The sequence below is a fragment of the Phragmites australis genome, chromosome 3, assembly GCF_958298935.1.
Source record: "Phragmites australis chromosome 3, lpPhrAust1.1, whole genome shotgun sequence".
NCBI lineage: Eukaryota > Viridiplantae > Streptophyta > Magnoliopsida > Poales > Poaceae > Phragmites > Phragmites australis.
The window spans coordinates 23,472,232-23,494,853 of NC_084923.1; the positions used below are offsets into that span (position 1 = coordinate 23,472,232).

A 22,622-nucleotide genomic window follows, 5' to 3' on the forward strand; every position below is an offset into this window, starting at 1 on the left:
CCTTCGCCCGTGAGTCGAAGATGTCTCCTTTTTGCAGGATTTATCCCTCTTATCTCAATTATTCATGGTTTCTAACCCTTCGTCCAAGGGACTATCTTATTACATTCATTTGTCTAACTCTTCCCTTGAAGGATCTTTTTCCTCAAGTACAGGGTTCTTACCCTTCGTGTAGGGCAGCAAATGCATCGAAGAGTTTGCTTTTACCCTTCGAACCACATGCAAGCTCTAACCCCTTGCAGGTTTCAACCCTTCGCATGCAATGATTCACTCTTGTATGCCGGAGCACTTGCAGTAACCTTAATCGCTCTTATATGCATCGTGCGATTTCATTCTTCGCTTGTTGCCAAAGAGGCTATCGTTGCGTGCTCATTTTCTGTTCATGCCAAATCTCTTTCTTGCTAACATGCAGGTTTTATCCCTCTTTGGGAAAGTTTTTTCACTGTCACATATTAACCCTTCACTTGAAGGACTTTGTGTCTTGAATGCATGTTTTTACCCTTCGGCTAGGGTCTCTACCCTTCGTTCAAGGCAATTATCCTACGCCTTCAATCATTATATGCATTTTTATTACAATTGCGCCTTACTTTATCCTTCGCCCATATGTCGAAGATCTTTCTCTCGTGATTACAATTCACTCATGATGAAGCATTGTTCTCCATGATATATATATGTCATTATACTCTTCATATGAATGATCTCGCTTGAGTTCCGAAGCGTCTCGTTTCTATATATGCGATGCGTCCATATGCCGAAGTATTTAACTTCATCATTCTTGCTTACGAGTTTGAGCGATTTACCCTTCATATGAAAAGCGAAGTGTTCTATTTTGTGTAGGATCAATCGCATCAAAGCGTCACACATTGCTTATTTGCCGAAGTGTTAATCTTCACGTGCACCCGAAGCTTAGCACATGTTCATTGATTACATGTTGATCTCATTATGCTTGTGCACTTTGTCATGACTCATCAGAGTGTGCTTTTAAACGAATGCATGATGAAGCGCTTAATTTTCACATACGTCGTGCCGAAGCGTTTAATTTTCACATACGTCTGTTGCATTACCGAACGAAGTATCTATTCTTCACATAAATGATGAAGCATTACCTTCTGTGTATTTAATACATAAATGCATCGAAGCATTTGTTTTTCACATATGCAGGAATCTCACCCTTTGCACGGGGGATTATCCATTCTATTCATCATTCACCTTTCCTCTGTATGTCGAAGCATTTGTTTTTTTGTATATGCGGGATCTTACCTTTCACTCGAGGGAACATTCATTCCCCATACACAGGTTTTAACCTTCGCATGAGAGCTCTTATTGCTCATATATAGGAATTTTAAATTTTCACAGGATGGGGCTTATCCCTCATGTACCGAAGGTTTTATCCTTCACTGCTACATTTATCATTATGCCAAAGCATTTACTCTTAGATTGTACTTTTCGTGTATTTATTTAACATGCATAAAAGACAGGGGCTAAGAGTGTCTGCTCCCGCACTGAAGGCAAAAAAGACCTTTGGGAACAAAAAGCCAAAGTGCTGCTTGACCTTAGAACAAAGGTAAGGCACTTCTCGACTTAAAAATAAAAGACGAGGGGCTAAGAGTGCCTGCCCCCGCGTTGAAGGTAAAAGAGACCTTTGGGAACAAAAAGCCGAAGTGTTGCTTGACCTTAGAATAAAGGCAGGGCACCTCTCGACTTAAAAACAAAAGATGGGGGCTAAGAGTGTCTGCCCCCGTACTGAAGGCAAAAAAGACCTTTGGGAACAAAAAGCCGAAGTGCTGCTTGACCTTAGAACAAAGGCAAGGCACCTCTCGACTTAAAAATAAAAGACGGAGGCTAAGAGTGCTTGCCCCCGCATTGAAGGCAAAAGAGACCTTTAGGAACAAAAACCCGAAGTGTTGCTTGACCTTAGAACAAAGGCAGGATACCTCTAGACTTAAAAACAAAAGATGGGGGCTAAGAGTGTCTGCCCCCGCACCGAAGGCAAAAGAGACATTTGGGAAGAAAAAGCCGAAGTGTTGCTTGACCTTAGAACAAAGGCAGCGCACCTCGACTTAGAAACAAAAGACGGGGGCTAAGAGTGCCTGCCCCCGCACCGAAGGCAAAAGAGACCTTCGGGAACAAAAAGGCGAAGTGCTTCTTGACCTTAGAACAAAGGCAGCGCACCTTGACTTATAAACAAAATATGGGGGCTAAGAGTACCTACTCCTGCACCGGAGGCAAAAGAGACCTTCAGGAACAAAAAGTCGAAGTGCTGCTTGACCTTAGAACAAAGGCAGTGCACCTCGACTTATAAACAAAATACGGGGGCTAAGAGAGTCTGCCTCCACATCGAAGGCAAAAGAGACCTTTGGGAACAAAAAACCGAAGTGCTTCTTGACCTTAGAACAAAGGCAGCGCACCTCTTGACTTAAAAATAAAAGGCGGGGGCTAAGTGTGTCTGCCATCACACCGAAGGCAAAAGAGACCTTCGGATTACATCAATGCATTTAAGTATTTATTCTTCATGTGCACACACCTAACATACATCGATTATAACGTATTTTTTGTCTCAAAACAATGCAAAGCACCTATGGTCTTGCAGGACAGGAAGTCGAAGTGTCGCTGGTCCTTAGGTAAAGGTAGCGCACCAATCAACTTAAAAGGCAAACAATGGCCCATCAAAGAGGACCGAGGTTCCGCTCAGCTTCAAGTAAAAGCAGCGCTCCACTCGGATCTTAGACAGTAAGTCTTGAAGACACGTCCCTTTGCACTCCGTGGAGTCGAAGGTCACTTCGTACATGGTCCACTACCGACCAACTTCATCGATAATGGCTACTCCTTCGGCTACGTTGGCAGCTTCGGCATCAGCATCAACTTAGAGTCGCTCTTTGCCTTTACCTTCAGCATCGACCTGAAGATGGTCGTTGTTGCCTTCGCCTTCGACGTCGACTAAGATGGGGTCGTCATTGCCTTCAGCTTCGACTACGTCGATGAGACTCCACATGGAATCATCGTCGTCTTCACCTTTGACATCGACTCAGGAAGGAGTCATCGTCACCTTTGGCATCAGCATCGACTCAGAGGGAGTCGTGCCTCACCTTTAGCATCGACATAGACTCGAAGATGGTCATTGTCGCCTTTGCCTTTGTCAACTCCGACTACGTCGACCAGAGGGCCTTCGGTCGCGACTACTTCCTTAGACCGTGATGGCTTTGCCTCCGTCGACTTCACCTTCGTCAACCAGGGGGGCTTTGGCCGCGACTACTTTGCTTCAGCCGTGAAGGTTTTGCCTCCATCGACTACGACTACGTCGACCAGAGGGGCTTCGGCCACGACTACTTCACTTTGGTCGTGACTACTTCACTTCGGCCGTGACGGCTTTGCCTTCATCAACCAGAGGGTCTTTAGCCGCAACTACTTCGCTTCGGCTGTGACGGCTTTGCCTCCATCGACTACGACTACGTCGACCAGAGGGGCTTCGGCCGCGACTACTTTGCTTCGGCTGTGACGGTTTTGCCTCCGTCGACCAGAGGGGCTTTAGCCGCGACTACTTCGTTCGGTCGTGACGGCTTTGCCTCCGTCAACTTTGCCTTCATCAACCAGAGGGGCTTCGGCCGCAACTACTTCGCTTCGGCCGTGACGGTTTTGCCTCCGTCGACTACGACTACGTCGACCAGAGGGGCTTCGGCTGTGACTACTTCGCTTTGACCAAGACTACTTCACTTCGACCGTGACTACTTCACTTCAGCCGTGACGGCTTCGCCTTTGTCGACCAGAGCGGCTTCGGTCGTGACTACTTCGCTTCGGCTGTGATGGCTTTGCCTCCGTCGACTACGACTACGTCGACCAGAGGGGCTTCGGCCACGACTACTTCTCTTTGGCCGCAAGTACTTCCCTTCGGCCGTGACTACTTCACTTCGGCCGTGACGGATTTGCCTCTGTCGACTTCGCCTACGTCGACCAGAGGGCCTTTGGGCCTTCGACCTCAACTACTTCGCTTCAGCCATGACAGCTTTGCCTCCGTCGACTTCACCTTCGTCGACCAGAGGGGCTTCGACCGTGATTACTTTGCTTTGGCCGCGACTACTTTGCTTCGACCGCAACTACTTCACTTCGGCAGTGATAGCTTCGCCTTCGTCGACTATAACTACGCCGACTTCAAATACGCCAACCATGTGGCATCCTTCACCACTCACGAACACCGGTCAAGAGGGGCTACGGGGATACTCGGGTTACAATCATGTCATGGGTCCCAAGAGTTTGGCCGGCGCACATGAGCGGAGACGCGTGAACATTGTTGACTTCGGCGAGCCGCGGCAGCAGCCTTCGAACTTCAAGCCACGACAGTAGCCTTTGACCCCCGCTTCGTCGGCTACGATGAAGCCACACCTGCCAAAGCCTCAGCAACAACCTTCACCGAGACCTCCTTCGTCGAGGACAAGGATGTGCCTTCGACTTTGGCTATGAAGGAAGGCCTACCTCCGCCGAAGATCCCTTCATCGAGCGAGATGAAGCGTAGTTATAAGAGTGTATCTAGCTCTAGCAGTCATGTAAAGAAAAACAGTGCCATGTACGCGCTCTTTTCTCCATGCCCTTTTTTCCCACTTGGATTTTTCAGATAGAGTTTTTAGCGAGACGTACATTTCGGCAATAAACCTGGGCTCTTTTCTAGTCATAGTTGTTCGCTCCACTGTCCCATCGAAGCTTGCAACCGAGAGGCTATTGTTAGGGGAAGGGCCCAGGCCTACAAAGAGGCCCACGTAGAAGAGCGGTACATGTAAAGGACCAAGGACCATCTTGTAATATTTGTATCCATCAAGGGTTGGAGAGGAAATTTCACCTCCCCACACCTATATAAAGGACACAAGGGGTCATGGGTAGGGTTGATTCCTCTCATCTCCATTCTCTCTTTGCTTGGAATGAATCTCTTCAGCACTGTAGCTGGAAATAGTTTCAACACAGCCTAATATTAACTATTTATTAAAAAATTGGTACCTTTTCTACAACAAGATATTCTAATAAAGTAGTGATTCTTAAGTGTATCAGCACATGACCAACTCCAGAAAATATATCATACAGTTTACTTCTCAGGTTGGTAATTCTCGGATACAATGAAGCAGCAATATTAACTATAAGCCCGACTGTTTTATTTTTGTTTTCTTTTTCGGAAAATGTGGTGAGGACTGAGGAGTCCTCCCCACCTGAACTCTTTCTCGTTACTCAAAGTACACGTGTCAAAGCCATATGTACAGAGTTATTTGAATGTACCAGGAGATTCAAGTCCTCTTGAGCATATCTTTAAAGTTATCGTAAGTGTGTCATTTACCTGTGTGTCATATCGAAGTGTACAAGTGAATGACTTCCGGTGCTTGTAGCAACAACAATATCCTGGCCAGGTCTCATTTCAAGCACACTAGTTGGAAGATGAATAGTCTACTGCTCATGCCCAGTAAAACCAAGTGGCTCTAAACCCACTCCAGACTTGAAGCACAAAGGGATTATTCCCATCCCGACTAAATTGCTGCCATGAATTCTTTCGGAACTCTTGACAATTACAGCCTTAACTCCCTGCCATAAAATTTAATTATCGCATTAACCGACAGAAGGGAAAAAAGGATAAGAAGTTGATGAAAGAAAAAGTCTTTCACGAATAAGTACGGCAAGAGCATTTTCTATAGAGGAGACTCAGGCTTGGAGAAGAAGTGAAGAGGAAGGAATACCAAATCTGTATTTGATATTGATAAGAAAGATCTCTCTTAGCCTGATGGTCAAGGGTCTATATTTAGTGTCTTCAGGGTGCAAGTATAGGTAGGAGGAGGTGGTATGGCAGGAGCGTGCAAAGGCATTCATTGAAGCGGCCGTTACAGCCCGCATGTCAGCAGAGGGTGATGCCCAAGTCCTCCAAATTATAGTGGCTGAAGTCCAATAGGAGCTGGGGCAGGCTCGGGCGGCAAAAGAGACACTACGCATAGCGCCACAGGCTAGCCGAGCGTGCATCGAAGGTGGCCCGGGCCACCCATGATGCCTTGACTTGACTTGGGGCTGAAGGCACGCCAATACCTTCCGGCTCGGGGATGCTGGTCCCGACACTCCGTTGGCTCTGGTCTGCCACGAGGGCGACCACTAATGCTTTCGAGGCCTATGTGAAGTCCAGCGTACGTGTGGCCTCGACGCTCTAGCTGGCCTTGCTGCACCGAGCGGGGCTCCACCAATTTGAAGCGTTGGAGTAGCCAGTGCCGGACTTCGTGATCGAGCATTTCCAGTTAGAGGCGCCCCCGGCAGAGACTCGCGCGGCCTTGGACAACTTTCGCTGGGGTGTATGGGCGAAGCATGGCCGGACCGTGATGCTGCGTTTCATGGCAGCTCATGTGAAACCGAGCGGCAAAGGGACTCCCCACTAGGGCTCTTCTTAGGGGGGGGGGGGGTAGGCTCCTCGTCAGGAGCTCCTAGATGTACCGTCTCCATCTAGACATCCTTCGCATCCGGTCCTCACTCCGCAGGAACAATGCTTCACAATACTTGCCTCCGAAGGTGTAGCTCTAAGTAGGCTGCTATTTTTGTTTTTCTTCTCTTCCTATGGGGCGTTGGAGACCTAGTATGTTGACCACCCTCCCTCGCTTTATGTAATTTGGCTTCGTTCGCCAAATGGGGAAATGTTTGCCTCCTGCTTTGTAAATATCTATGTTTGTGTTGTTCTAGAATACTTGTGCCATGTTGCTAACTTGAGTAGGATTTACGCCTACAAGTGTGGTGACTCGAGGCCAGATTGGGCCTCACCCGCACTCGGGATGCCACCTCCGGGGAGGGGTCTAGTGCGTCCCGACCGTCTGGAGCCACCCTACCTTTTCAGAGGCGATGGTAGAATCGCTTCACCCTGCCTCGCGATTCTCATGGGCGCGTGGATCTAGAGGTGATATCGAACCACAAGCCAACAAAGAATTTAGATCCGCTCCTACCCAACACAACTAAGCACGCCTGAAACAATCGTATCCTTTGGCCTCCAGTGGCCACAGATGCGAGTGGGCCGGGAAGGGGAGACAAACGAAGCGTCGGCGCGATCAAAAATAAAAAGGCAAGGAGTGAAACCAACACAATGCAAGTTTATTCATGCACGACATATACAAACATTATGCTCGGCTAGCTGCCATACATTGAATCCAGGCCTAACAAACGTGCCAACCTACCACGCCTCCCTAGAGTACTACGGGATGTAGAAGGCGCTAGACCGCCGCTCCTTCCCGAAGCACCATGAGATGCGGAGGATCAGCTCCTATAGAGACGCACGGAGTGACGACGCTTGTTAGGCCTTCAAGATGCTAGAAGCTTGAAGTTCCTCATCACTAAGGTGACTTCTAATTAGTCCTTAGAAGCTTTTAGATGTGTGGGGACGATCGTTTTCATCATTGGATTAGTGTTTTGATGTTTTGTTTAGTATGCAGTGATTAATTGGAATTGATGTTTAATATGTGTCGAATTTGACCATATGGTTAAGATGAAAGTTGTAGGCCACATCGATAGCTCTCTGTTAGCGTTGGTCTTGTTCTTTTTAGTTAAGCGGTTTTGGAATAATTGTTAAATCGGCATTGTAGCTTGGTAGGAGTTAATCAGTGCACTATTGCTTTGTTTTGTGCACTTTGACCCCATTAAGATGAATGTGAGCATATTGTTTCTTTCTGTCTTCTGAAGATTTGATGATTTCATGGATTATGAGGTAAAGGAAGTGGAGTATGTTATTTACTTGCAAATATTCATACTCTTCGTATGCAATAGTTGAAATATATTCATATGTAGAAAGTTATGTGTTTCGTTTATGCAAGAAGTTATGCCTTTCATTTATGCAATACTTGAATTATATTGATATGCAGATGTTCATATCGTAAGCATGGCATCTTGCATCAAAAGTTTTGTCGCCACACTTAGCCACGACCGTACGGGTACAACACTGTATGTTACCCGAGAAGGGCTATGGCGCACACCATTATGTTACCCGAGAAAGGATAAGAGTGAGAAAGAGCATAGCATGTGCATCCGTATGCATTTTATAGAAGTATTTTATCTTGGAAGTGTTTTTACTTATGCATGAAGTGTGTCATATATATATATCTGTTTCATTCATTGAAAGTTATGTCGCGCAGCGTTCGTGACCATACCGATATTGTACCGTATGTTACATAAGAAGGGGTACGGTGCACACCCTTACGTTACTCGTGGAGGGGTAAGGGTGAGAAAAAGCATGTCATGTGCATTCATGTAGATGTCTTTATTTGAAATGCATTGATGTCAATCTTATGATGATAGAAAGTCTTTAATATCATTTTGGATGATACTCCTAAGATGAAATCTTAGTTAGCGGATGATAGCATGTGGATGTTGTATCGTTAGGCTTATTTATGTTTTTCAGATAATATTCACCTGTTTAGCTTAATATCTTTGTTAAAGATGAATGCTTAATCAATTATAGCTCAATAGTTTGTTAAAGCAATTCGCTTGCTGAGATTTTCGAATCTCACCCTTACTATATTTCCAGGTGCGTCTTGCGGTGATATTGAGCATGAGGGATGGGTAGCAACATGGCTTTTGCATAAATCACCTCCACTTGTTGTCTCTTAGGTTGTAATGTCAGTTTGGTGTCTCTTAGTTATTATGTTGTATTTCTATTTCGTTGTGGTATAGATGTATGATCAAGGCTTGTTCCTTGTTTTGTAGGACGTTTATTTTTACTAGTGTGATGATATAGTTATCTTTCTTTGTGTGGTGTTTTGTCAGTTATACCTCTAATTATAGGGAGGTGTTGTCAAAAAAATTTATTGTTTGTAGACTCATAGGTAGGTTAGTAGCGTTCCGGGCTTGGTGGTGGTCCCCGGGGTGTTACATTTGTATATCTGCAAGATGTTGTGTCATTTCATGGGTGTGTGCATAGCGAGCAAAAGGTGTTGTTTGGCCATCCTCCTGCTGCTAGCATGTCGAAGATCGAAACCCTATTTTGCACAGTGAGCTAGGCAAAGAGTTTGCATTTTGGGGGACGCTTACGCTTTTCAAATAGAGCACCTTAACGGTGCATTATGATACCGGTTGGAGTGGAGGGAGTATCATATATTTAATCTAACCATCCATTTGTCTGGTTATTTTTGTCATTATCGCAATATTTGAGAATTTATCACGTGTACTATGTAGGCCTAATTAGGTACTCCCTCCGGTCATAAATACATATCGTTTTAGAAAAGATTCGATCAAATTTTTAAAACTTCGACTAATAATAATATTTAAAATATTTAGTTTGAATACTTTAGAATAATAGGTGTAGATTTGTCTTAAAAATACTTTTATAATATCACAAATTTAATTAATTTTATAAATATATTCTAATAAAAATAGCAATTAAACTATATATTAAAGACCGTGTTCTATCAAAAATAAGTATTTCATCGTTAGCCGTCCACTCTGACACTCTAGGGCTGTTTGGATCACTACCCTAAGGTGCCTAGCCAAATTTTGGTCATGCCCGCATAATTTAGCAGCCGTTTGTTTTGAAGCCCAGATTTGGCCTACCAAATAAATTTTGGCCTTGCTCAGTTGTCCACCAAGCCAAATACCCTGCATGCCTGGATGCACTGCGCGTCTCCTTCTGCAGCATCATTTCCCTGCCGTCAGCACTCAAATCCAAATCTTTTTCTTTCCTTTCCTGGTACGGATACCCCAATCCGAGCAGCAGTTAATTTTCCATTTTCTTCTTGGGGTCAGACACTCCCCTCCCCTCTTCTGGATCCAAGAGAGCCTGGCGTTGTTGCAGAGCATGTGGAATGAAGCGATAGCATCTGATGGATCATCCTCTAGCTCCCGGGGGCTGTACGGGAACATCCACACCCCCGCGGTGCTCATTGGCGCCGCGTTTGCGCTTGTCGCGCTGCTGATCTCGCTCTGGCTCATCCTGCAGCGCCTCAGATCCTACAGCAATCCCGCCGTGAGTTGCGAGGAATTCCCATTGAAGAAAGTTGTGCCTGTTGTTAAATCCAATGCAACCGATGCTTTTAGCTTGCTCTTGCTGGTGTTGAACATTTTCGTTCGTTGCTGCAAATTCTGCAGGAGCAGAAGTGGATCGTAGCCGTTCTGTTTATGGTGCCTGTAGATGCCTCTGAAGTTGTAAGTACTAGCTCCTCTTTGTTCACATACCTAGTGGAGGCGGAAAAATGCTACTGGTAGATTTGCATTCGGTAGCAAACTATTATGAGGAAATGCAACTGTAGTTCTTCATTGCTGAGCAAATAAAATGTGAGTAGTCGAGTGTAGCTTTTCACTAAAGGGCTTCAAGTAACGGTGTAGCCAACTAGTGATACTAAAATGTTTCAGCCATTATCAAGATTATCCATGTGGTAGTAATGAGGATGCTTTCACTATAGGATTTCTTTTTCCTTATAACACAAGGTACTGACATGAATTGATATTCCATTCCAGTTTTCAATTCTTTTCAGATCATTTCACTGCGGAATTCGAAGTTTTACCTTGGCTTGTGATATATTGCGGAATTGCTATGAAGCATTTGCTCAGTATGCCTTTGGACGATTCTTGGTTGCTTGCCCGGGTAATAATACATGGTTGTCCATTGTCTGCATCTACTCCTCTGATTAGTCTTGGATGAGAAATCTTGTGATGATCAACTAGATATTCATACATTCAACTCTGCCAGCCCTCTGAATTAGTTGTACAAATTTATGTCTACCATCCTCTTCAGGGGAAGAACGGCAAGTGTTGCGATTGCTTGAGAACAGAAAAAGGGTAGAGCTAAGTGAGCAGTTGCTCGAGATTCATGTGGATCCCGTTACTCCAATTCAGTTTTATTGAAAAATGGCCAAATTGCCCCTGGCCATTTCTTCTCTCACATCATCTGCTGCAGCAACAAATCCAACCCTGCCGCCCATTTTACCCCTCCCGCCATGTGGGCCGCGCGTGAGGCCTTCTCCCACGCCGGCAACCACAGCGAACTCCGCCTCACCGCCGTTCGCGAGGCATGGTGAGCCCCGCCTCTATTGCTTCTGTCTGTGGCTTCATCTCATCCTTGCGCATCGACTCAACCACTTCTCGGTGCGGATCTGTGCATTGACAAGCCTTCGCGCCGTTTTCCCCGCCGCCGCGAAGCTCCTCACCGCCATCGGGTAAACTAGGCCGCCCCCGTCTAATCCCTAAATACAATGAGCTCCCATGAGCCACACTTAAACTCAACGGCCCACCTCCCTCACTCCCCGTGTTCTCTTTTGCCATCTGCACCGATGACCGAGCCATCGCGCCACTTCTCCTCGCCGTCAAGATGCTTCCGGCAGCTGCCGTCGTCGACATGTACCCCAAACGAGTTCCCCGCGTCGAGCTAGTGTCGTAGGTGCAAGCCTTCGCCGCCGTCGAGATGCTTCCAGCCGCTGCCGTCGTCGACGTGTACCCCAAAAAACGAGCTCCCCTCATCGCGCTAGTGGCGTAGGTGCAAGCCTCCACCGCCGCCGGGCAGCACATGCGACCGTGTGCAGGTCGTGATGGGGAGGAAGAAGAAGACGACATGGGTGTCGATGTCTTTTTGCATTTCAGTTAACAGCTATTCGACAAGAATGGCGGGAAGGGGAACGCAAACACTAAATTTTCGATGGCATATATGGGATTGGTATAAGATTTGATGGCATAGAAGGAATTTTCTCTATAATTTTTAGTTCATCACGTTCAAGCATCAGTAACAACATTTTACAGCGACAGCCTTCTCTTAAATTTCCTCTAAATGAGACAACCTCTCTTAAGTATTTTTCTTTTTCCTATAGTGCAAGTATAAGTATCTTTCACTATTATGTAACTAGTATTTTTTTTCTGACAATGTGTCATATATGCGGATACCCTTACATTGCTGTTGTCATAAACTTTAGCCAGACGTGGGCAGTGTACTGTCTTGTCAAATTTTGCAGTGCAACACATGAAAAATTACAGGCAATAAGGCCACTAGCGAAGCTCATAAGCTTTAAGGCCAGTATTTGCCACTTGGTGGCAAGGAGTCGGCATTGCAATCATATGACAAACTGGGCTCCTGCCCAAAGAAGGCAAAGTGCAGAATGCAATACAAGACTTTCTCATTTGCATTGAGGTAATCTTGTCAATTTCTTGTGAACTATTTTTTCTTCTGTAACATCGGTTAAATTCTATTGCTTTTCGTAGATGGCTGTCGCAGCTATAACGCATGCTTTTGTCTTCACCGTGATGCCATGCCAGCACATCCCAGTCCTGGATCATGGAAAGGTAACATGTGAGGAAAGTAAAATGGAGGTGAAGGTAGATGTCAATGATGACAGCAACAGTACACCGACTACCGTTGAGCAGAAGGAGACCCATGTTGAAGCTCCAGGGACAAGCATCAAGGAGAGCGTGCAGGATGTTGTTCTCGGCGGTGGCCACCATGTAAACTGAGACATCTGAATTTTTATACATTGGCACCTGAATTCCTCATGTCTGACAGACCATCATTGGCTTCTTTTGTAGGTAGTCAAGGATGTTGCCCTTACTATCTCACAGGCAATTGGACCTGTGGAGATGGGTGTCGAAAAAGGCGTCGGAAAGATTCAGGAGAAGTTCCATTATATTTCGCTGAAGCCAGGGGACAAGAGAAAACCTGAACTTGACGTGGAGGAGCACATCACCAAGAATGCGATCGGTGGTGAACCTGTTGCTGTCGACAGAAGAGGTCGAAGTCGAAAAGAAGGTGAAAGATAACAGTGAGGATGGTGAAACTCCGGTGATCGAGGCAGAGATGGAAATCAAAAGAGTAGATATGGATAGTGAAGTGTAACCATCCTCGTTGTGAGTGGTTCACTCTAGGACCTGAAGCAATGCACAAACGTGTACATGGTTTATGTACTCCTCTCTCTTGTGGGATTGAGCCGTCGCTTGTCTTTAAATACAGCGGGTTAGAATTACGTGGACACTGCACCTGATTTTTGGTTTATACACAGATAAACATATGATGTCCACCCTATACAGTAATAGCGCTATTCACATTACCGTACAACACAATCACGGCGATTTTGCTGCTGTCAGTCCGCCCGGCCGCAGCACAATGCCGAGCAGCACTCGAAGCATCCAAGGCATGCGAGGGCAGTGCAGGCCTGCGTCAGGACAATGGCGCACTGATCGTTCATCTTGCTGCACACGTTGATGAAACACATGCAGCAGCAGCAGTCGGCCATGCGGCTGCAGCACCCGGCAGCCGTCTGGAATATCTCAAACTTCTCTCGTGCTTTAATGTCTCCAAATCCTGTTATCAGATTCTCCCTTGTCGCCGCGACATCACCAAATCCAAGAGTTAAGCCGTGAAGCGGTGCCGCTGATAGTTCATCTGGGCTGCTTTGTTTTGTTGGTTTCTTCTTTGCCTGGCCAATTACAGAAAGATTAATCAGAGATCCAATGGCCTGGATTGGATGTCTAGTTGAAATAGAATGTTTGGTTAGCTTAGTTGCACATATGGTGAAACATCTGATTGGTTTAAGTAGTGTACTCCGAAGTCTCAGCATAGGAGTTCTTGTCTACATGAGTTCAAAACTCTTGGAAAAACATACCGTCATGTAACATAATCAATTAATCAAAGTACACATTTTCAAATGGACCAATGAAACTGTGGAAGAAGTAAAACTAAATGTTCTAAGCTAGGCTCTTGCTCTCATTTTATAGGTTATACCTAGTCTTAAATTTAGATTGACAATAGCAACTAAAACATAGTTACAAAAACATAATCCTTGTACGAAGCATTCTACCTGTTGTGCTGGATCTATTTTGTCCAAGCTGGTTTGAAGTAGGACCATGCGTGTGTACTCGGAAGGAATGCTATTTTGTATGCTTAATTTCACAGCCTGTAAATTGGATCAAAGAAGATATAGCATAAGGTAAAAGAAACGATATTATTTTAAGTCAACAGGGATTCAGACTTTACGTTTATTGTATGGAACAAGGATATATCAAACTTTTGTTTTAGTATTTACAGAAGGGAACTTAGTGTCATGATGCAACTTGCAATAGGCTGTAGTGACACTATATGAGGGAAGTAGCCATGATGCATGGAAAGGTCCTAGTTGTAATGCAGTGGTGATCAAATTTCACTATTGACAAGAATGAAATAGAAAAATAAAAAATGATAATCTAGTTGCAAACTTGTAACACCACAATAGTGATTGTAAGGAACTATATGAATAGCTCAAAATATCAATAGTTCGGTACTATTAATACCTTACAAAAGGCAAAGGAAGAAAAAATGATGTATGGAGCTACGAGCGCAATATGAAACTCTTTCTTCGTCAATGTTAATTATATGCAGTATGCTTGTTTGAGAGGTAAACGCGAAGCTTGTCAACTATCACATAATCAGGTATATTTGTTATTATTTAATCACATGGAAATACTGATATCAGGCTTTTGGTCCTTGCAATTTATAATAATTTCAATTTTTCTAATTCAGACGTTAAATACTGCCCTAAAAACAAGCACAGCAATAGTCATATTAGAAACTTAGTTTTCAACTTAAAAAAACTCGACCACGGGGAGATAACATCCCCTTGGCTTTGTCTTAAAGAAGGGGTGCACCAAACCCTGGCTGGCCAGGAAACTCGTTGAAACCAATTCTCAGGGAGCATTAGCCTGCTACGGGTTGCATTACCTTTCTTTCGAGCTGCTTGTTTTCAGAAAGCCATGCTTTTGCTGTGAGAAGATCCATCTGTTGCCTTGCCAACATCTGAAATTCAAACAGAAAATAGAATAGTAGGTACTTAGTTCAAGTGGCAATTTCTTATATGTCATCCATTGTATCACTGACTTGTGGGCTCAGATCCACAATGTCAATGATACAGTGAGGATTTAGCAAAAAATGAATGGCATGTGAGTAGTTAATCCTTAAATCGATGGCCATATGCAAATATTTTCATGATTACATAAATTCAGTGGTGATAACATTAATTCAATATTCAACGCAATATTGGAGCAATGTTGGCCTTCATAACAAGAAAAATGACTTATTTGCCACTATTGTGACCAATATTTTGTTATTTACCAATCAAAAAAGAATAACTACAATAATGCCACTGTAATACGCAGGCCTCTGTTTGCACCACTTTTCCCTGACACGAGTGCCAGTCACAATTTTGCACACTTATAAAGGAATAAGAAAAGTATTGGCATGGTCAGGGGTGTTTGACTCTTTCTCATGATAAAAACTCTGGCCAAATGCCGCAAGGTGGTCTTGAATGGTATGATGGAAGTCTAGCCTATTACATGCAATTATAGTGCTACGTTTGCAGCTAGACTTTTTTTCTGTGGAATATGTGCAAAATTGAAACAAGCCAGTGGCAAGAATGCCATTTTCCCACAGAACAAATTATGGCTCAAACAGGACAACAATTTGGTACTATAATCTTGTACACCAATAATATGGTTCTAATCATGCAACTCATAGAGCTTTGTTTATGTGTCTCTAAGTGTGCCAGGATAGGCAAGGATTCCAACAAATCAAGTTTAATTAACAAATTACAATTGCACGCCCTGTTTGGTAATCCCGGTTAATGCTTATACTGTACTACTCCCTAACTGGACTAGGAAAGATGCACTGTTATGTGCAAGAAGAGTCCAGATTGGATTTGATAGTTCAGCTAGAGATCAGTTAGTTTTGAATTAGAGATAAGGATCGGTTCGGCTAGAGATAAGATAGTTTAGAATTACAGATAAGATTAGAGATAAAAGTTGGATTTGAATTAGAGACATGACTAGAGATAGAATTGGATTTGAATGAGGCCGGCTGGGATATCTGCAGCCGGATATATATATGTGCTCAGCATCAGCCGAGAGAAATCAATAAAGAAATCAGTTATCCCCTATATATCTCCTGATTCTACCTCCTCCTCACGTCAACCCTCTGCTCCTCCCTGTTCCTCTCTGTTCTACCTCTGTGCTGTTCTCCCTCTCTGCTCCCCCTCTCTCCTGCGCTACCTTAGCCAGGCTCTACCATGCACCAAATGAGTAAGCTGCTGTTATCATATCTGGTTAGCTATAAATTGCTTGGGATCAAGAAGCCACTTCAAATTGCCATGACATAAAGATGGTCAGCCGTAATATAGAGGAAACTTTATTCTTAGTATGTACAGAGGTATCTGTATCAGTAATGAAAACAATCGACCATCAAAGTTACTTCGCTACCTTGAGTTTTGTGTATTTGATTGACCGATGCAGGTCAACAGCTCAGTAATTGTAAAAAAAATTGAATGAAAACAACAAAATAAGTATGAGTATCTTACTTTGTCAAGAGGTATATCCTTTATATGTTGGACTTGCAATTCAATGGATATTTCACTCATGTCAGCCAAGAGACCCTTGGCGGTAAGTGTCTCCGGAAGCTTGCCATGGTACCTTCCAGACACACACATTGGATATTTTGCAGAAATATCTGGAATATATTCAGAATCCACCTAATTGGAAAAGGATAGCTCGACTGTAAGAAACATAGCTGCTTCAGATATGGGAGCTAACAGCTAAGATATGGGGATAACAATACATGCATCTGCAAGATACTCCTCCATTTCCAAAATAGCTGCCCAATCTATGAGATGCATCGTTTCAGATAGTTGATTGAAGAATGACGTAAAAGATGCTGATTGAAGAGTAATTAAAATATGTCATTTAACAAGGATGAATGGCCCAATTACATTAATTGTCCCAGTGACGTGAAAGATGCTGATTGAAGAGTAGTTAAAATATGTCATTTAACAGGGATGAACAGCCCAATTACATTAATTGTTATACACAGTCTGTGCCTCGGTCTGTGTGCACAAGGTAGTTGGGCAGCTTTTTTGAAAGGAGGCGGTATCACATTGCATGAGTAGATGCAATTTTACCATAAGAACAATAACTAAAAAGGTGAATGACATGGATTGCTCTCTCAGTCACCAAAAGAAAGTGGAAGTAAACAAAAAAGAACTCACTTCAAATTCTTGAATATGCTTCACTGCATCAATGGAAATATTTGTCACTATTGTGCTTGACGCTTTCTGGAACCATTGAAGCATTCGACCCTCAATTGATCCTGAGGTAAAAGAATCAAAACAAATAAAGTTCAGCTTTACAAATTGATTAATTTCACCATGCTCAAAATCATGTATAGTCTATTTCAGTCAACATATTCAATGTGTTTAATTTAACTGACCAATATTTGAATAAGTTTTTTCTTTTGACCTCAAAATTGATGGGTTCAACAAAAAACAAACAGATATCAAAATGTCCATTATATGAATAAGCATAATTTTGACAGCTTATTACACAATAATCAATTCATCCATAGCAAAACCTAATTTTCACTCATGCAAGAGTGATAAATTTTCTTGATCAATAGAATTAAACTTGTCTGACTTCTGCTCTTGAGGAAAGAACCAAGATAATGTTTGAGGTTATGTGTCATTGTCTCCTACTTGTATCAGCATGTGGGAGTAACTAAAAACGCATGAGCTGGATCACCTAGACAAAGTACAGTAGAGAATGCCAAAGAAAATCTCAAAATTAGGATGAAAAATATTTATAGCATAATGCAATACTAGAATTCCCATCAATAGATAATGTGTAGAACAAGGTGGAGCATCTCTTTTGGAACAAAAGGGAGAAACATGTCGATACCTGTATCAAATGCAGCATCGTAGTGACCCTTACCAATTGATGCCAACATCCTCAAGAAATAGTGGTTGCAATATGAACCTAATATGTTGTTCCCAGAGTAAATACAAAAAATTAGATAATGTATCTGACTAGTAAAGCAGTGTTTATTTACAGAAATCAGATTTTATGCCCATCACATAGAGAAAACAATAACTGAACAAAGCTTGAGTAATTCAAAAGCAATTAGCTTGAGAATAAATATTCTCATAAAAGGATGAGAATACATAAGATGATAGGTTAGCTGTTAGTTACAGAAAAATGCCTGTATTAATATATATCAGCATTGACAAAGTTCAGAATAACACAAGAGGAACAATGTGTTCAACTGAAGAATAGTAGCCAACAGAGATTTGTGTTAAGTACATGGCTTAGCTTCATCAGTTGGGTTATACATAGCCAGATATTCTATGAGATATTACCTAGTCCAAAAGTAGAAATCCGTGGAGATTTAGACCCTCTACTCATGAGCTGAGTTTTCACAGTATGACAGATATTGCGTTCATTGTCAACTGAGCCATCGGTAACAAGATAGATTTGTGGAAGAGCATCATGAGAGTTTGACAACAAAGCCATTGCCTTACACCCAAAAAACAAGGGGGGAAACATGAGTAACATGGTGACATTAATCAGATGACAGATGACAACTGATACAATCTTCCAAACAACATACCTCACTCAAAGGATGCATGATGTCAGTGCCACCCTGAGCGACAAAATTTAAGTTCATCCATTTGATAGCATTTTCTATTGCTTTTTCATTGACTTTCTCCAAACATGATGAGAACGAGCGAAGCTCATCATTGAATGTTATTATGTTGAAGTAATCTCCTTGCACAAGATCAGAGAGAGCAGTGGATATGCCATTCTTAACATTCTCAAGAGGCTTTCCTTGCATGCTTCCACTTGTGTCAATAATAAAAACAACTGCCTTTCTGAAAACCTATCAGATTACTCAAATGAGACAAATTACCCTTAAAGGGAAAGTTTTATGAATCACAAAAAACGGGTGACATAATAAATCATACTTCAGCTTGAATCAGTGTTTAAAACACCGTTAGAATAGTCACTATAGCTTCAACAGTGGCCAAGAAACAAAAGTATCCAAACTAAGGTTAAAAAGATATCAACATGTCTGAAAAACAAAATAAACCAACAGAACCAGAAATTTAGAAGTATTCATGACAAAAAAGGTGAAAATGGCATTCAGCTTGCTACAATATTTTACCTAGTGATTCTTCCTCAAGGAAAATACAAACATTTTTAACCATCAGATGTTATCCACTGACATAATTTTGTTACCCGTAATGTTAAGACAATAAGATGATAAATAAGCAAGAGCAACTACCTTTCTTTTCTCATTATTTCCAGGTAAAAGAAAAATGCAGAACATGTCTCTATCATCATAGTCACGCAATGTTGAGGGCTGCACAAGAACCCCACCAGACAAATCACCTGAGTAAACCTATAGGCATGACAAAAAGAAAAGGTAAAGACTCTCATCTCTACAGCAAGTATGAAGTAAAATTGGAACAATTAATTATTCAAAGCCTCCATTTCTTTATTTTTTTTACTAAATGTTGATCAATAAACAGAATGAGGATAAAGGATGAAAGCCTTCTCATTGTAGTAAAACTTGAAGACATCAACTAAACCTTGCAAGTTGTCATAAAATTAACCCACTCCTTTTTTCTGGAGTGGGTTAATGCTCTATTCCTGCCGAGAATACAAATGCATAATAACTATACTAGTAATGGATAGAAATCATAAAATAGCTTTTCTGTCATAGTATTCAAGGTAAAATTATGTGAAGTATGTTTATCATTTGCATAAATCCCAGAGACCTTGCAATACATGCTACGTACTATAGGCTCACCATACATGAGAACTTGATTAGTAAAGTCTAAAAGTACTTCCAATCTGAATATATAAACCCACAGTGATTTTGATATTTGAATGGTCTAATATGCAGGCCTGACAAAGAGCACCAACATAAACAGAAACATCAAAGAACAGGTAATGACAATCCAAAAAATAAGTATTGGATAACTCACACTATATGCGAAGGTAAAATCTTTGCTTGACCAGTTCTCAACAACTGCTTCATGAAGGAAGGACAATTTCTCACCTTGCCGACTTCTTTCCTGAAATCACAATCGAAGATCACAAATACTTATATGTCGCAGAGACTATCCTAACAGCACTAACAAAAGCAGTAAATACTTGATTACCTTCAAGGGATGGCTTGTCCCCTGCAATAAAACCTCTTTACTGACACCACTATTCACAGTCAACTGTATTTTCTCCTTTTTCATGAAAAATTTTGGCAAAGGGTTCACAAACTGCGGGAAGCGAAAAGGTATTTCAACAGAAAACTGTCCGTTGTCATATAGCAACTTCTGTGACCATCTAATTGTGGCAAAAATGTCTTCTCCACCTCCAACCTTGATGACGTTACAGAAGTTAATTAACAAAGATCGACATAGCTGGTGGAAGCTTGAAACTTCACAAGGTACCAGTTGGCGCTGATTGTAAAAGTATGTAACACGTACCTGTTGTATTGTCAAGGAAAACAACTCTTGTTTTAACAGACCCCCACTCTCAGGCTTTGCAATCTTCGCCGCGCTGTTATCCTCTATATCAATTATATGAGTATTGTATGATCTTTTCCCAACAGTGACCTCAGCGCCTAGGATTGAACCCTATTAGCAAAAGTACTCTTAGAATGAGGCTGGAAAAAGTTTACAAGATGAATTGTCTCAGACAATATAAGCATTGGGAATTGCTGCCACGTAAAAAACAGTAGCAAAGATATTTTTTTCTTAATTAGATGCTTACAATCATTGCATGAACGTATCTACATGGGGAAGAAAATTTGTTCAGTATGCTCACTAATGGCTACATAAATGAGATTGGATTTCTCTTATTCTTGTTATCATCAAGTTGCAAACTAGATTTAACCTGCCAAAAAAGGTAGCTAAATTTAAACCATCTGAAAGATCAAAAGAAACAGAGCATTGAAAAAGAAAGAAACAGAACTTCCTCATGCACACTCCTGAAGTTCTCGATCCTTTTCTCAAGTGCGTGTCAACCAACACCAGAATACCAAAAAAAAAAAAAACATAAACCCAACAGATTATACCAATTCTCCCGCAGAGAGCTAAGCTCCTAATCCATAATTTAATACTACATCCGTACAACTTACATTTATCCAAACTACGGTAGTACAGTTGAAGGTGTATTGTTTGGGCAAGTGGCAGATTATATTTTACAAAGTCAACAATGGAAGAAAAGGAGAACAAAGTATCCAACTAATTTTAAAGCCTTTACTGGACAAGCGCACAACTAAAGTTATCCTTTTGCAAGTTGAATCCAATATTTCTTTCTTGTCGTTTATCTCCTAGCATGGAAAGCAAGGAATTTATCTTGCTTTGTTCCGAAACTATGGTGGAATCCACTGCCAGCAGAGGTAATGCTATGACCCCCTTTTACGTGAAAAAAAAAATGCCATGACCCCCGTACAACATGTCCAAATGGCACCAATGCTCCAAACAAATTTAGCTGAGGAGTAATGAGCATAATGACAGAGAAGTATGTCCAAATTTAGGCACTCCAAAGCAAATGATAATGTACAGCCAATTCATGGGCCCCATCAACCTAACCGAGATCAAGTTGCCCGCCACTACAACGCAATGCTAATCATTCGAATGCCTAAGCGTAGCCAAATCTAGCACAACAGCAACAGCATGTTTAGAAGAAGAAGAAATCGATGGAAGGATGGAGCCCGATGATCGACCTGGTGGCCCATGGGCACGACGATGCGGCAGTCGCAGGCGCGGCTGCGCGTGAGGCAGTGCACCCACCAGCGCGCGCGCACGGTGACCTCGGCGCACACCGCTGCGCAGTCGACCCGGAGGTCGACCTCCCGCATCTGGAGCGGGATGAGCGCGGGCGGGTCGAGGCAGCCGTAGACGTGCGGCTGGTAGCTGGGCACGTCGGGGTTGTCGACGGCGCCGGGGTCCACGACGACCGCGTACGCCATCGGCGCCGCCGGCAGCAGGTGCTGCAGCGGCCCGGTCGCGGCGGGGTCCCTCTCCATCCCCGCGAGCGGGCGCGGCGGGGGGAGCACGCTGCCGTCGGACTGGACGAGGCGCTTGGTAAGCTTGAGGCCGTCCTCCACCGCGCGCGCGAAGCCCTCCTCCATGGCTGGAAGAGAGGGGGACGGGCGGGTGCGGGGAGGAGTGGTTGGGGATCCGTTCGAGGCAGGACAGGAGAGGGGAGGCCGAGGCGTGGGAATTAGTAGGAGGGGGAATCGCAAGCTGGTTTTTGGCGTGGTTTAAGGGTGTCGCTGAGCTGGGTGGGGGAGGAAGACGAAGACGAGGTGCGGCCAGCGTGGCGGTGGGTGCCCACCACCGCCTCTGCACTGCAGTTTGCCTGTCTCTGCAGCTTCTGCAGATCCGCCTTGCTCCATGCCCATTGCTAGTCTGGACTTCTGCAGCACAGGCGTACGATAGATAAACCTACCCGACTGTTTGAACGAACAATTTTTTATAACCGTTATTAAGGTTAAGGATTGGTTAAGTAACTGGTGAGGATGGCATCATTTGGACTTTGGAGAGGAGCAGGAGCTCACTCGCCATATACTAGCACTAGTACGTTTATTTCACGGATCGTCCATCCGTATAAAAATATCAGTCGAATCGAATGCCCAAAAGCACGGTGGGGATAGCGGCGCCTCCTCATTCCCCGCGTCGCTTCGGAAAGCGACCGCGTCGGCAGCGAGACCCCGGCGGGCCCAACGCGGACATGGCGCGTATCGAGTCACCACGCGTGTCCGTTAGCGCCTGTGCCCCTCCCGCTCCGCATGCATGGTGATGGGATGGCAGCCCGTTCCGTTGCCAGCGTGTGGACGTTGGTTCGGGTATGTTTTTGCTTTT

General features: G+C 43.5%; 1 protein-coding gene and 1 pseudogene across 1 annotated transcript; one reads left to right on the forward strand and one right to left on the reverse strand.

Moving 5' to 3' along the window:
• The first annotated feature begins 9,730 nt into the window (after positions 1-9,730).
• On the forward strand, positions 9,731-12,796 carry LOC133910604 (protein LAZ1 homolog 2-like; annotated as a pseudogene).
• LOC133912666 (uncharacterized) lies at positions 12,761-22,315 on the reverse strand. The gene is made up of 13 exons (XM_062355517.1): positions 21,482-22,315; positions 20,238-20,387; positions 19,917-20,129; positions 19,740-19,829; positions 19,034-19,150; positions 18,359-18,628; positions 18,108-18,264; positions 17,650-17,727; positions 16,965-17,065; positions 16,281-16,451; positions 14,654-14,728; positions 13,758-13,853; positions 12,761-13,376 (listed from the first exon to the last, which is right to left on the reverse strand). Exons 1-13 carry the CDS (start codon positions 21,887-21,889, stop codon positions 13,041-13,043), a joined length of 2,262 nt encoding a protein of 753 aa, XP_062211501.1. The 5' UTR covers positions 21,890-22,315; the 3' UTR covers positions 12,761-13,040.
• Positions 22,316-22,622: the final 307 nt, after the last annotated feature.